This window comes from Rhyacophila brunnea, unplaced genomic scaffold (genome assembly GCF_057557595.1).
Source record: "Rhyacophila brunnea isolate RB1 unplaced genomic scaffold, BYU_Rbru_1.0 scaffold_10, whole genome shotgun sequence".
NCBI classification, from domain to species: domain Eukaryota; kingdom Metazoa; phylum Arthropoda; class Insecta; order Trichoptera; family Rhyacophilidae; genus Rhyacophila; species Rhyacophila brunnea.
Genome location: NW_028232752.1, coordinates 26,131,684 through 26,147,194, shown reverse-complemented (window position 1 = coordinate 26,147,194; position 15,511 = coordinate 26,131,684). Strand labels below are relative to the sequence as shown.

At 35.3% G+C, this 15,511-nt stretch overlaps 2 protein-coding genes across 2 annotated transcripts; one reads left to right on the top strand and one right to left on the bottom strand.

The window, feature by feature from the left end:
• Window positions 1-1,242: 1,242 nt before the first annotated feature.
• Window positions 1,243-10,848, top strand: DCTN4-p62 (dynactin subunit 4). The gene is made up of 8 exons (XM_085952649.1): window positions 1,243-1,485; window positions 1,576-1,870; window positions 2,173-2,327; window positions 2,568-2,736; window positions 4,781-4,964; window positions 6,908-7,097; window positions 9,315-9,451; window positions 9,535-10,848. The coding sequence occupies exons 1-8, from the start codon at window positions 1,357-1,359 to the stop codon at window positions 9,743-9,745; spliced, it is 1,470 nt and encodes a 489-aa protein (XP_085808775.1). The 5' UTR covers window positions 1,243-1,356; the 3' UTR covers window positions 9,746-10,848.
• On the bottom strand, window positions 10,837-15,141 carry Ppox (protoporphyrinogen oxidase). The gene has a single exon (XM_085952655.1). It carries the CDS (start codon window positions 14,940-14,942, stop codon window positions 13,521-13,523), a length of 1,422 nt encoding a protein of 473 aa, XP_085808781.1. The 5' UTR covers window positions 14,943-15,141; the 3' UTR covers window positions 10,837-13,520.
• Window positions 15,142-15,511: the final 370 nt, after the last annotated feature.

Here is a 15,511-nt window from a genome sequence, read left to right as displayed (position 1 = left end):
AATCAGGTTGAGGAATCCTTCATCCAGCAGTAGTTTGACCCTAGTTGATGATGATGATGATAACGATATGAATATGTAAATAAATATAATATTAACGATTTTGATAAATACAGCAATTCAAATGACAGAAAGGAGTAGAATCAGGGTAGGGAGGCCTTTATCCAGCAATGGATTGTTTCAGGTCGATATCGATAAGGATGATAGAAATAGGTATACTATCACAAAATTCGTTTAACCGCCAGTAGTAGAATCAGGTTGCGGAACCTTTCATCCAGCAGTGGATTGATACTAGTTGATGATGATGATAATGATAACGATATGAATATGTAGATAAATATAATATCACTTATAGTAGGTATGGTATTTTTTTTTCACATGACACACCGCCATTTTGTTAAGCAGTCGATCCAACATATTTCTACTATCTGGACTGCATACAGATCATTTAATATCTCTGTGTATGCCTGATACACCTTGAAGAATGAGTTTGGACTGTTTGGAGAGACTGTCAGCCAGTGTTGCCATATTTTGAAAGTGGACTTATAGTACAGAGCCTCCAAAATTATAGTATTTGGGGATGAAATATAGTACGCATTGTCATCTGTTGAAAATATATGGGTTTTTTGTTTCTCAGAAGAAAAAAAAATAACGGAGAATGTGTAAATATTTCACCGCGGGCCGCAGGTTTCCGATTTTTCATAGTCGGCTCGTTTTTTTAAGGAAAAATATTTCGCCGCGGGCCGCAGGTTCCCTATTTTTCATGGTCAGCTCGTTTTTTTAGGAAAAAAAATTTCGCCGCGGGTCGCAAATTTCCAAAATTTCGCCGACGACTCGATAGCGAAATGGCAAATGCGAAATTATAGTACGATATTCAAAATTATAGTATTTTGGGGATACTATACCTATTTTATATCGTACATAGTACGCGGACCAAAATTATAGTACGCCCAAAATACTATAATTTTGAAAATCGTACTATAGTTTTATATAGAAGTACTATCATTTTGCATTTGCCATTTCGCAATCGAGTGGTCTACGAAAATTTGGAAATTTGCGGCCCGCGGCGAAATGTTTTTCCTAAAAAAAACAAGCCGACTATGAAAAATTGGGAACCTGCGGCCCGCGACGAAATATTTTACCTAAAAACAACAGATGACAACGCGTACTATATTTTATCCCCAAATACTATAATTTTGGAGGCTCTGTACTATAATTCCACTTTCAAAATATGGCAACACTGGAACAGTGTTAATGTGCAATTTTGACAACGCCGTGGCTGTCACTTCGGTGTCATTTAAACTTTCAATTAGTTAGATTTAATTAGAAAGAAAATTTATATATACTGACCGAGAAACAATGGCATACTTAATTCAACCGGACTATGTGCAATACGCATGCACTTGTGGCAAACTGAAACCCATCACAAACATATACTTTTGTAGACATTGCTTGAAAGTTCGGTGTGGATTTTGCATCTGTCATGAGGCAAGGATTACATGAATTATTGAGTACTTATATTTTACTACATTTATGATTTTAAAAGCTTATTTTATATAAATATGTTTTCGATTTCAGGTGGACTCTCTTTATTGCGCCAACTGCTTAGAAAACATGCCTTCCTCAGAAGCCCGATTGAAAAAGAACAGATGCGGTAGCTGTTTCGATTGCCCTAGTTGTTTTCACACACTCTCAACACGGGCGACGAATGTTTCTCAAGCCAGGCTGTCAATTGCTTCTGAGGATAGCACTAAAGCCGAAGCAAAACCCGACCCGAAAGTGGACCCGAAGGCTCCGAAGAAAATGTATTACCTGTCTTGCTCCAACTGTAGGTGGACTTCTAGAGATGTTGGCATGCCCGATCAGTCTGTTGGTAAGTGAAAAATGTGTAGTTGATTGATAAAAAAAGTAGCGGACCTAGCTGACAGCGGCCAACTGTTTCACAAGCTGGCAAACGCCGTTTATTCAATATTGCAACACAATTCTATGGGAATGTTAACTTGAAGAGAAGCCTTCATTTAGCAATGAATTTATTCAGACTGATCATGATAATTATGAAATGAATAGGCCCTCGTAGTCCAGTGCATAAGGCGCTGGCTTTCCATCAGGATTAATGTTTACCAACAAGAATATGTGAGTACCATTTTGATCCCAATTTATCTATTTCATTTTTAGCAACCGGAGGGTGGCCAGAACACATGAGTGTGTACTCCCAGAGGATATCTCTGTTGCAAGACCATTACAAGTCTCTGGCTATGCAAGAAAAGCAGACTAAGTTAGAGAGGGAACGCAAGAAATTCGTAATGAGTGGAAAATATTTAACATTAACTGTAAGTAATCATTTGTTTTTTATGAAATACCTAAAATCACAACTTTATGATTTAACTCTATTATAATGAAATTTAAAAAGTAGTTGTGCAACTAAAGCAAATTTCATTAATATTGGTTACCGATTTTTGTGCTTTGAATCTTAAATCTTGTGAATTATCAGTTGAATAAAAAAATAGTTTATCAAATAACTTTGAATATTGTTACATGTTCTAAAGTGATAATTTTATCTAAATTTTCAGGACAAAATAGGTTTGACAAGCGCAATGGCCCGTGCGAGAGTCAGCGGGGCAAGCTCTCTGGGCATCGGAGGTGGTGAAGGAGCTCCCATCGCCTCACCGGCTGTCCCCACATCTGATCCAAACGATTTACCAAGTGATATATTCACAAAACCAGTCAATCTTAAATATGGTAAAACATCTATTTGTTCATTAAAATTTTAATTCGTTTATTTAAAATACCTTTGATGTGAATTGAAATTCCAAGTTTCAAAAGCTGCTAAAACGATTTTAGGTACGAGGGTGGGTCAATAAGTCCTTAGAAAAGCCGACAGGTGGCGCGACTAGTACTGTAAGCGGTTTGTTTTCATGCAGCGGCACTACCGATTCAGTATGCTGCGAAGTTTCAATCAGATTGGTCGGGTTGTTGTGTGTTTCTCGTACATTTAAAAAAAAAATTTGCTTGTGGAAAATGGAAAAATGGAAAATGGAGAAAATTGAGTTTAGAGCTGTTATTAAACATTTTAATATAAAAGGGTTAACAGCAAAGGAAATAAAAAATGAGTTGGATTTAGTTCACGGCATATCTGCTCCTTCACTTGCAACTATTTATAACTGGTTAAATGAATTTAAACGTGGTCGTACATCAACAAAGGATGAACCACGCTCAGGACGTCCTGTAGAGGTGACTACACCAGAAATGATCAATAAAATCCACGATATGGTGTTAAGTGACCGAAGATTAAAGTTGAGTGAGATAATTGAGGTTACAGGGATCTCAAAAGGTAGCGTCATTTCTTTTTTACATGACAAATTGGGCATGAAAAATATTTCTGCAAGATGGGTGCCGCGTTTGCTCACAGTCGACAATAAACGCAATAGGGTGGTGGCCTCTAAAGCCCTGTTGTCGCTCATGCAACGCAATCCGGATGAATTTTTTCGTCGCTTTGTGACTGTATATGAAACATGGATACACCACTATACTCCCGAGACGAAAGCACAGTCAAAGCAGTGGATTGCGAAGGCAAACCATGTCCAAAGAAGGCGAAAACCGTAAAATCAGCTGGTAAGGTTATGGCTACTGTATTTTGGGATGCACGTGAAATTATTTTCGTTGACTATTTGGAAAAAGGAAAAACAATAACAGGGGATTATTATGCATCTTTATTGGACCAGCTAAAAAACAAAATTGAAGAAAAACGGCCTCATTTAAACAGGAAAAAAATCCTCTTTCATCAGGACAATGCCCGTGTTCACACATGTTTACGATCAATGGCTAAAATTGAAGAATTGAAGTTCGAATTGGTCGACCACCCACCGTATTCGCCAGATTTAGCTCCCAGTGACTTTTTCCTTTTCCCAAACTTAAAAAAATGGCTAAGTGGACAACGTTTTTTTTCAAATGAAGAAGTCATCGATCGGACAAATGCTTATTTTGAGGACCTTCCGAAAACTTATTGATCTGACGGTTTAAAAAAAATTGAGAAACGTCCAACCAAGTGTATTGAGCTCCAAGGAGATTATGTTGAGAAATAAAAAAAAAATACAAAAATAAAAACTGTTTTAATGCTTTTTTCTAAGGAATTATTGACCCACCCTCGTAGTTCTGAGAAAAATGAGAAAAACTCATCTATTAAATCTGTGAACTTTATGTATTTATGTTTTAATTCGTTACATTCTAAATAGTATTTTGGCTTTCCATTTTAGGGGTATTTGAAAAGCACACCCAACCATTTTAGCGGGTTTTAAAATTTACCTTAATTTTTGATCATTTGATTCATTTTGATTGACGGTTTTTGGCGTTTTTTAAAGTTCAATCTTTGGCCATCATATAGGTAACAAAAATATCCATCTAAATACATTGGTATCTAACTCAAAAATTTTCAAAAACTGTTTTAGGGGGATTTGAAACTAGGCGCTTCTGATTAATTAAAAACACATTATGCGGAACATAATGGCCCAGCTTTACTTCATTCCAAAAGAGGTATTCTAGAAATGCTTCCAACAATTTCTTCAGCTCCAACCGCTGAGAGATGCAATGTTAGAGAGACTATTTTGAAAGGGGCTAGGGTTTAGACAAAAACAGATGCAGACAATGAACAGACTTCGTATATTAGTGAAACATGAATTAAAATAAATTATTTATGTTTTAATTTGCATAAGTGTTTCGAAGAAATTTATAACTGAGCAAATAGGTTATAGCATTGGTATTTTATGATGATTTATCACATTCGCAGTGACCAACATGGAGCAGAGACTTGCGCAGCCGGAATATCAGCCGCCGACTGTGGATGGACTGTTCCCGTCAGCCAAGCAGTTGTTCATTAAGAGGTCACAGAGATGTAGACAATGTGACCATAATGTCACCAAACCTGAATACAATCCCGGGTCTATTAAGTTCAAGATTCAACTATTTGCTTAGTAAGTTATTGAATACTGAAGTATGAATATACCATGTTAGTACAGCGCAAGGTCGACCATGTCCGATCCTTATAAGATCATATGGGCCTCCACAGAATGGAGGTTTGTATTAACAGATTTTGTTTTTACGAGAAATAGAGCAAGGTCGGCATACTTTAAAGTGGTATAAACTAAGTGCTTTAAGAAAAAGATGGATTTAAAGATCAACCGTATTTTAAATTTTTTTCTGAAAAAAAAATCACTTGCAACTAAAATTGGTAAAGAATTATCATTACTTTCTCCAACAACTCTCTCCATCTGTCCCTATTGTAATTCTGTCTGTAATTCGATTCCTCAAGTATATAAGGTAAGTTGGCGGAATATGCCTAATTTTTATATTCAAAATAAAAACATCATTATAATAGAAAAACACTTTATTATATTATTTAGCAACAATATTATTAAAAAATTAACTGGAACAGTATAAAAACAAAAAAAACTAAAAATGCCAACTTCCCCCACTTTGTCGGGGAAGATGCTAAATAAAAAACTAAAAAAAAATAAGACTTCAGACACAGATCGCAAATGTCCGGATTGGATGTGCATGTTGCATGTAGCCATTTTTTGGCACCTTACACATGCAATCCAATCAACTGTAGGGCTTTCTCTGTCAAGTAATATCCCTTGCAAATGGCGCAATAGTTTTCTTCATCACTGAATTCACTCACATCAGAAAGGCTAATTTCGTTACAATAGGTACTGCAATATCGAATTTTTATATTACTTTGTCAATGACAGAAATACGTTTTAATGTTAATGCAATAATGATTAAAGATGAGGCTTTGAAAAATACTAAAAACTGAGATAGTGAATGACCAAAAATATTCAAAATGGCATCTTCCCCCATTTGTAAGGGTAAGATGCCAAGGACAGAAATAAAATAACGCCGGTATGCCACATAACCTCAAACAGTAAAACGTGATGGCAAACATAGTGTATTATTCAATGAAACTGAACTTAACCATGAATCAAATCAAATCTTTATGCTGAGAATATTTTGAGTAAATGTGTAAATAAGGTACCTACTACCAAAAAAATGGGTACTTACCTCGTTTTATAAGCGTATTTTTTCAATTTAAAATTTTACAGGACCAACGCCTAGCATGTGTTCTCCGGTACTAATGACAAATCCTAAAAATGGTTACTGCACCAACATCTAGCGATGGATGAATAAATTCATTGAGCTTTGCGTCTTCCCCCATTAGGCATATTCCCCATACTTACCTTACGTTGTAGTTATTGATGGCTGCATTTAGCCAACAAATTTTTGGCCTGTTTCTGCACCTTATTGGATTGCTCAACAATGCTCTCTTTGCTGTTGGTTCATGCAGTGCACATGATGTAGCCAGCGCAGTCTATCAATCATCATTGATTAGTCGTATAGACTAATATTTCCGCCTTTCAATCTTTGATTGTTGCCATCCGTGATTGATCCATAGATACGGTGGAGAATTTTGTAGGACACGAGCAAATATGCGGAATAAAAAGAAATAGTAAATAAAATAGAACATTGTCAACTGAATCAGCGGACGAAACCGATCCTGATGATTATTAAATTATATAGAATAAGTATGTACTACATAATAATATTGTGTTTTTAATACGATGTCTTTCCACCAAGAATTGTTTCAATTTCACACAAAAAAATGCTAACATCATGTTAGTAAACCTACTAACTAAAACTTACTGATCATAGCAGAGGATCAAGAAATGTACTATGTATTGTACTAGAAAATTTCTGTTGTTACTGCATTACCAAAGAATATTTTTGGATCGAGTTGTTTTTAGAACAAAATGTACCTATCCTTTTCAAGTCAGTTGCGATGGACTCATAAATGATGATCTACTATCTGGTAGGAAGATGTTCTATTTTTTAACAATGATTTTTTTTTATTTCCTTACAGTTATCACATTCCTGAAGTGCGGATTATATCTTGCAAAGACTTACGGCCTGGACAGCCGGCTGAATTGGTCTTGAAGCTGTCCAACCCAACGGGACATGACACGACCATTCATCTATTGCCAATCTCAGAAGCGCCAGCTCAAGAGGTTCCCCAAGAGAGTGGAGAAGAAGGAAAGACTAAATGTCAAGAAGTAAGTTTATAGATGTTGTAGTGTTGTGGTTGTTCCTTGCTGGTAGGATACAACAACTATTATAATTATCTTCAGCCCCCCCCCCCTTGTGGGGGCCATGCACATAAGCATGAAGTTCAATAGATTGACAGAAAATATGACGTAGTTAGAGCGAGACACCGAGCGAGAGAAAATGATGCAATAGGTCTCATAAGAGCAGTCGGAAATAATAACGGTAACAATAATTAAATTTACCCTATGTAATTCACGTGTAGTAGAAGAAATCGCAATCTGCGTAATTTCAAAGTTAAGTTGTTTCACTATAGTACCATTTGTACTCTGAACAATGTTTACTATCAGCTAATACTACGAGGGTGGGTCAATAAGTCCTTAGAAAAGCCGACAGGTGGCGCGACTAGTACTGTAAGCGGTTTGTTTTCATGCAGCGGCACTACCGATTCAGTATGCTGCGAAGTTTCAATCAGATTGGTCGGGTTGTTGTGTGTTTCTCGTACATTTAAAAAAAAAATTGCTTGTGGAAAATGGAAAATGGAGAAAATTGAGTTTAGAGCTGTTATTAAACATATTAATATAAAAGGGTTAACAGCAAAGGAAATAAAAAATGAGTTGGATTTAGTTCACGGCATATCTGCTCCTTCACTTGCAACTATTTATAACTGGTTAAATGAATTTAAACGTGGTCGTACATCAACAAAGGATGAACCACGCTCAGGACGTCCTGTAGAGGTGACTACACCAGAAATGATCAATAAAATCCACGATATGGTGTTAAGTGACCAAAGATTAAAGTTGAGTGAGATAATTGAGGTTACAGGGATCTCAAAAGGTAGCGTCATTTCTATTTTACATGACAAATTGGGCATGAAAAAACTTTCTGCAAGATGGGTGCCGCGTTTGCTCACAGTCGACAATAAACGGAATAGGGTGGTGGCCTCTAAAGCCCTGTTGTCGCTCATGCAACGCAATCCGGATGAATTTTTTCGTCGCTTTGTGACTGTAGATGAAACATGGATACACCACTATACTCCCGAGACGAAAGAACAGTCAAAGCAGTGGATTGCGAAAGGCGAACCATGTCCAAAGAAGGCGAAAACCGTAAAATCAGCTGGTAAGGTTATGGCTACTGTATTTTGGGATGCACGTGGAATTATTTTCGTTGACTATTTGGAAAAAGGAAAAACAATAACAGGGGATTATTATGCATTTTTATTGGACCAGCTAAAAAACGAAATTGAAGAAAAACGGCCTCATTTAAACAGGAAAAAAATCCTCTTTCATCAGGACAATGCCCGTGTTCACACATGTTTACGATCAATGGCTAAAATTGAAGAATTGAAGTTCGAATTGGTCGACCACCCACCGTATTCGCCAGATTTAGCCCCCAGTGACTTTTTCCTTTTCCCAAACTTAAAAAAATGGCTAAGTGGACAACGTTTTTTTTCAAATGAAGAAGTCATCGATCGGACAAATGCTTATTTTGAGGACCTTCCGAAAACTTATTTTTCTGACGGTTTAAAAAAAATTGAGAAACGTCTAACCAAGTGTATTGAGCTCCAAGGAGATTATGTTGAGAAATAAAAAAAAAATACAAAAATAAAAACTGTTTTAATGCTTTTTTCTAAGGAATTATTGACCCACCCTCGTAACATTTTTCGACACATATTTTGTAGAATAGCATTCACATTCATCACATTATCTCTTGAGAATGGCCTTTGTAATAAGCCTGAAATGACGAGGAAAGAAGTACACACGGTAACAGACCAAAATACGATAGCAAATAGTATGTAACTGTAAAAGTCTCGAGTATTGATATCATATCATCATGCGCCTTCAAAACTTAACAGGAATGACAAAAAACGCTGCAAATTTTAATGATTGCGTCCAAGAATATGGAGATATTTTTTTTAAACACTTCCAAAGTATCTATAATCAAATATTTGTGGGTATCTTTGTTGTGTGAATAAAATGTTATTTTATTTTTGTATGCATAACCATTTAAAAGGTTCAAAAAGTATATATACATATGTACAGCAACATGATCGTTTTAATTCAAACTTGATGAAAATAACTTGATGTACACATTGCCAGTTTTGTGAAATGGTGTGTTGAATTATTCAAATTTATTTTGTACGCAAACCATGAATAGTGTGCAGATATAGTGCAGAATAGGGCTTTGAAAGTGCAAGGACGATGTTTAATTAAATTTGTGTCTTCTAGATCGACAATGAGTATGCAAAGACCAACATTACTTGCAACGCAAACCTATTACCGCCTGCTGATCAACTACGATTGCCTCAACGAGACGATGCATCGGAATATGTAGATGACACTCAGAACTACAACGATGACCCAAAGTAAGTATTAGTAACACATATGGTATAATATTAAAAACTGATAAGATAAATAGCAAAAAATTCAATTGTCTTTCTTCTTTCAGGGTGATATTGTGGAGAAAATCCAATAAACTGGCTGTGAATATGGAAGTAGTACCGGAAGAATCATTATCTGTCGGAGACAATGTGATTGCAGGCTGTGCATTGACTTATACTTACACCAACACTGTGGCTAGCACGCCACGCCCTCCGTCGACTCATACGATACAAATTTCATTATACTTAAACCTTGGAAAGATTGTCGCTCCGGCTTAAGAAATAAACAAATTATAATATAGTTATGCAAGTAACGCTTTACACTAGTAAAGGGTTTAATTGTATTAATAGTATAATGGCTTACATAATATATATAGGTAACTCATTTTTGCTTTAAGAAAACTAACTTATTAATTATTTTATCCATTGGGATTCAGTATCAACCCTCTGTTAGGTTTAATAAATTTTATAATGATTATCGTTTGTGTGAATTAGGTTTAATAACGCTTTCTCAATATTATACTCACAATATTATAAAAGATTTTTTTCCGTTTTCCACTAAGTTTTAGTTTTATTTTAAGCCTTGAAATACCTGAGAGAATTATTTTTTTTTGAACTACTTAATTTAAATTTGTACTTATGTGCCTATATTATCTAGAACTAAATATGTATAGCCTTCAATATTATTGATTAATATTCTGTTTCTACTTTGTCGGTGGTAAAAGTAGAATTGCTAGGTACATACTAACTTAATCCTTTCTATGCCGCAATTAGTTGATTGATAGTAATTAACATAAGAATCGGTGTAATTAAGGCGTCCAAAGACGCTCTTTATAATATAAATCCTTTTCAATAAAATTCATGACTGTTCATATTATGCAGTACAGGTATCATGATTTACATAATATTGATTTTTATCATCACTATTCTACTTTATAAAATGACTTTATGTTTAATAACTATTTATCCTACTATTATAAAACACCTTTTTTAACAATTGATACACAGTAGAATTTAAAAGGAACCGTATTTATTGAATAATATGTAAAAGTTAAATAATTACATTATTCTCATTAACAAAATTATCTTAAAAAGAGACTACATAATATGAATTTCGGTATATTAAGTATATTTTTAAATGAGAAAATATAGGTTATCTTTTATTTATGACCTTTTTGCTATCGTTAACAGTTCACCTTTTAATTCAAATTAATTGGACAGATTTCAGCATATCCAGTCAAAGAAGTGTTCTGAAATCTTTTTTTTATTTAAATTTAATTGATAGTGTAAGAGAACAAACAGGAATCACTATCTATTTTACTGGATACTGCTAATGATGTATAATGTGTAAAAAAAATAAAATAAACATATAAATTATTTATGTTAAATAGTTTTATTTAAAATATACACCTCTTCGAATCCAAACTTCCAACAATTACCAAATTAGAAAAAAAAAATTCTGCATTATTTACATAGAATGTATGTAACACCAATTCTCTATATATTTATAAAAACCAGCATAACATGTAATCTGATTCTTAAAATAACGCTTCATAACATTGCAGCTGCCCTTGCCAAACATATATTATATAAAAATAAAACATTCGTAAGAACCTTTACAAGCAAGATTCCTTCATAAATAATGTCATACGATTTCCAGTATTTTTACACCCCCCCCTCCCCCAATCGTCATACTGTATCAAAAATATTTACCCCCTGTCTGAAATACATCATATTTTAAACCACCTCCTTTTATAAAAAATGAGTTTATATTTTGTTGGTTTTGTGACATTTCCTACCACCAAAGGGATCAGAAATCAAGACATTATATCAGACCCCTCCCTCCCTAGGGAATGACACCATAATATGGTATATATTATATGGTGGTCCCCTAGGTCAAAAGCTGCACTTTTTTCGGCTTATTAAGATTGTATCGATATATACAAAGACATTGTATGATCATTTTCTCAAACTTTTTCATACCACGACCCCCCCGATATCCGAAAAAAAATCCAAGGCTCCCTCCCCAAAAATTTTAGTCTTTAGAAACCAACAGTATTTTATTTAACATTAATTATGGTACAAGTCGGTTTACGGCAAGCCAGGCGGAACCGCGCTAATAATTTTCATAGCCGATTTTGGCATAATTCATAAATTATGAATGAAAATCTAACAAATGATCCAGTATATCAGCTTTTTTCAAAATTTGTTTGCCACTTGCTTCCCTTAAACCGAAAGTTACATTTTTATTAAAAATAAATGATTTCATTCATCTAGTGAACACGTTTTCATATTTTTTTCAAATACTGAAATATTTCGCGGCTCCTTAGCAGGAGCTCCAGGGCCCCCTAGAGCAGTACTTCTCAAACTGGGGGGCGTGGCCCCCCAGAGGGCCGTGGAGCTCCTCCCAGGGAGCCACGGAATATTTCAGTATTTGAAAAAACAAAAATAACGTGATCACTGGACACCTGATACAAATCAGTTAAAATTGCGAGGTTGAATTTTTCCACGATCACAATACTTTATCCGATATGAATAAGAATTGTAGAACTTAGTAATGAACTTCGCCTTTTTCTTCGTGACAATAAATCAGATTTTTCTTCACACTTTAGTTATGAAAAATGGATGTGTTTTGCTTCATATTTGCGGATTAGTAAATGAATTGGATATTTCTCTTCAGGGAAAAGATATCAACATTTTAATTCTGAATAAGTATCAAATTTCAAGCTTTCTAAAAATAGTTTTCTTCATAATCAAAAGGTTGCACTGACATGTTTTCATGCTTGAATGAGTTTCTTACTAATAATATCACTCTCGACTTCAATTAAGTGTTATACCTACTTGATCACATTGTCGAATCACAACGATGTTTCAACATATATTTCCCAAACTTAAATGAATACCAAAAGTACAATTGCATAAGAACACCATTTACGAAATCCTTAAAATATGACCATATTACATGGGCAGCTCAAGAAGAATTTGTGGATATTAGATCCGATAATTAATTCCCTAGAAGTCGAATTAAATGAAAGAAGTCTTGCATAATTTTGGATAAGGCAACAGCAAGAATATCCGTCAATCGCAAAAGCCGCATTGTTAATAATTCCTTTTGCGACAACATACCTACCTATGCAAAACAGCATTTTCATCATTACTGGTAATAAAAATAAACATAGGTTGTGTCTTTCAATAGAGACTTTGGAGCAAACCCTGCGAATTAGCATTTCAAACATTGTACTGCATATTGTTTTTGTAGCTGTAATAAATTTTAAGTTAATTTTTGATTTACAAGCAAGTACTTATTTGTTACTTTGTTATATTACTTTTAATAAAAATGTACCTATAATAATAATTAATGTTAAATAAAGGACTGTTCGTCACTAAAGACTAAAATTTTTGGGGTGGGGTGGAGGGGAGCCTTGGATTTATTTTTTCTGATTTCGGGGGCCGCGGTATGAAAAAGTTTGAGAAGCACTGCCCTAGAGGGCCGCGCCCCCCAGTTTAAGAAGTACTGGTATAATGGACCCATGTTATGGAAAAACATCAGCAAGCATGGAAATTTATACAAAATAGAACATAAGAGGGCTCGCACATCAGAACTCGCCGCATGCGTCTTACGACGAATTCGTCGATGTGACGTCATCGTAAACCAAGAAACAAACGTTATCAAATGGACCTTCGCAGATTGGCCGATGCAACTGCAACTCTGCGACCCTGCGACATTCGTCTAGTTGCAATGGCCAAAGCGTGCATGTCGATCTCGGGAATGTCGCCTCCGCGCAAGCGCACAGCTGGCGGCCATCGGTCATTTCTGTCTTTGTCTCTGTCTACAATGTCATTGCTCGCTCACGCCGCCGCGTTTGACGTTTGTTCATACAATCAACACAATAAAAATGGCAGACGAGAGACTTCTCTTTTTTCGTGTTTGACGTTTGCCGCTGGGCAGATGTGCGAGGATGTACGATGCAACATTCGTCGAAATTTTGTCAACTTTTGATTTATGGCCGTTAGGCACACAAGGCGAATTGTGATGTGCGAGCCGGCTAAATGATTACGAAAGACAAACATTTTCAGTAGCCTTTCTAGCAGAGAGGATGACATCATTGACACCCACACCATCATAAGATGACCCACACAAGGAAATAGGAAGTTGATTATCATTAATATACTGCCGTATTCTATTGACCCTGTTATGATGGCCAACCACATATTGTGGAATACATTTATTTAGAATATTAACTTTAAACGTATCGGGCTGAACGTCAATTCCCAAAATATCTTTAACTTGCGATAACGCAATATTGAGTACGAATTCTTCAGTTGGATTTTCGCCGAAATATTGTTTGAACCATTTACCGCCCATCATTGCGGTGAGGACGGTGCCTTTTTGATTAGGGAAACAGCAGGAGTCGAATATCACACCGAGAATTGGCAATTTTTCTGCAGGGGGCACTAAGAATCCAAAAGCGTCATGTTTTAATAATTCCTTTGAATTATATTGCAAATTAACTACTGCTACATTAACAAATGGGATGTTTCGTAATTCATCCGCGAGTTTCGGATGTTGGTTCCTTACCAGCGGTGCCAACTCGAAGGCTGGAATACTACTGATTAAATGTTGTGCGCAAAACGCGTATTTGTCTTTGATTTTAACGCAGACTTTCTTATTGTCTTTGTAGAATTTAATCTCTTCAACTTTATGATCTGTACAAATGGTTCCACCTGTTTGTTGTACAGATTCTCGTAATGAAATAGGTAATGTTTCAAGTCCACCATTTAAAGAATAAATACTCCATTTTTCTTCTTTTGCTTTCTTCGCTAAATTACTGAAATCAATGTCGTCGGGTTTAGATTTAGAGAAAGCCGATTTTATAAGACCTTTCACAACTCCACCGTGCTTTTGTTCCATTTCAAATAATGAACTCAAAAGAAATTTTACGGAAATTTCTTTAGCGTCTCCTGCACAAATTCCACATAACATGGGACTAATAGCATAGTCAGCGAGTTCTCTTCCAAACCTCCTCTCAACAAAATTGTACATTGTATCATCTGTCAAATTGTACTTTGCTTTTGATTTCAAATCATGAAGAAACGCACTCGCTAAAGGTTTAGTGAAAGGTTCTTTTACTAATAACGCTCCTAATAATGTAGAAGGCAGTAAATGCAGTTTTTTCTTTGCGTAAATCATCCGATTTTTAGCAGCAGTACTGTCTGGCAAAATAGGTAAAACTTTTTCAGTTAACCCTAATTCTTCAATCAAATTAAGGGTGTTAATGCCCGGTACGCCTTTCGGGCGTATTGTTCTTGGCCCCGATTCGAAGATGAATCCGGGATTATCTGTTGTATCCACCCAACCGCCGCATCTCTCGGAGGCTTCAACGAGGATAAGTTTTAAGCTAGACGGAGAGAATTTCTTTCTGAGGTAATAACCGGCGGATAATCCTGAAAGTCCTCCGCCTAATACGATTGCCATTCCCGAACTTTAGCATAAAATTATAACTAAGGCAGAAATGTAATATGATAAGTATGCACAAAGCTTCCAGTTCGATGCGCAATTTTTATTGATTCGCGCTATCGCCTAATAAACACTAATCAACTTGACACGACTATAATAAAATTTTAAATACGAACACGTCAAAATGTTTTGACATTTCACATTCATGTTGCTGCTACAAAAACATGTCTAAATAATTAATACTTGATCTAAATAATGTATTTTTTACTATAGCAAAAATAGTAAGGTCAAAAAGATAACTAAAGTAAATGTATTGAGTTATTCTGTTTTTATTAAATTAACTTAATTTGAGTCAACGCACTTTTTTATTTACTACAAAAAGAACAATCAATGTAAAAAAAATGACCCACTGGACCCATTATTATTACGCTATAACGTTAAATTGTCTTATTTAATAAATATTACATAATAATGTAATAAATGTATTTATTAAGTTTTTAAGGTAGGTTGCCATTGCCATTCTTCTTTTAGTGTCAAATTTGTATTCGGGGTGCTTTTCTCTCTCATAAAGTTGACTCTCTATGTAC

Coding starts and splice junctions, on each gene's coding strand:
- DCTN4-p62 (XM_085952649.1), top strand. CDS start 1,357: ATGGCATACTTAATTCAACCGGACTATGTGCAATACGCATGCACTTGT. Junction 4,965..6,907: donor AAGATTCAACTATTTGCTTA/GTAAGTTATTGA, acceptor ATTTCCTTACAG/TTATCACATTCCTGAAGTGC. Junction 7,098..9,314: donor GAAAGACTAAATGTCAAGAA/GTAAGTTTATAG, acceptor TGTGTCTTCTAG/ATCGACAATGAGTATGCAAA.
- Ppox (XM_085952655.1), bottom strand. CDS start 14,942: ATGGCAATCGTATTAGGCGGAGGACTTTCAGGATTATCCGCCGGTTAT.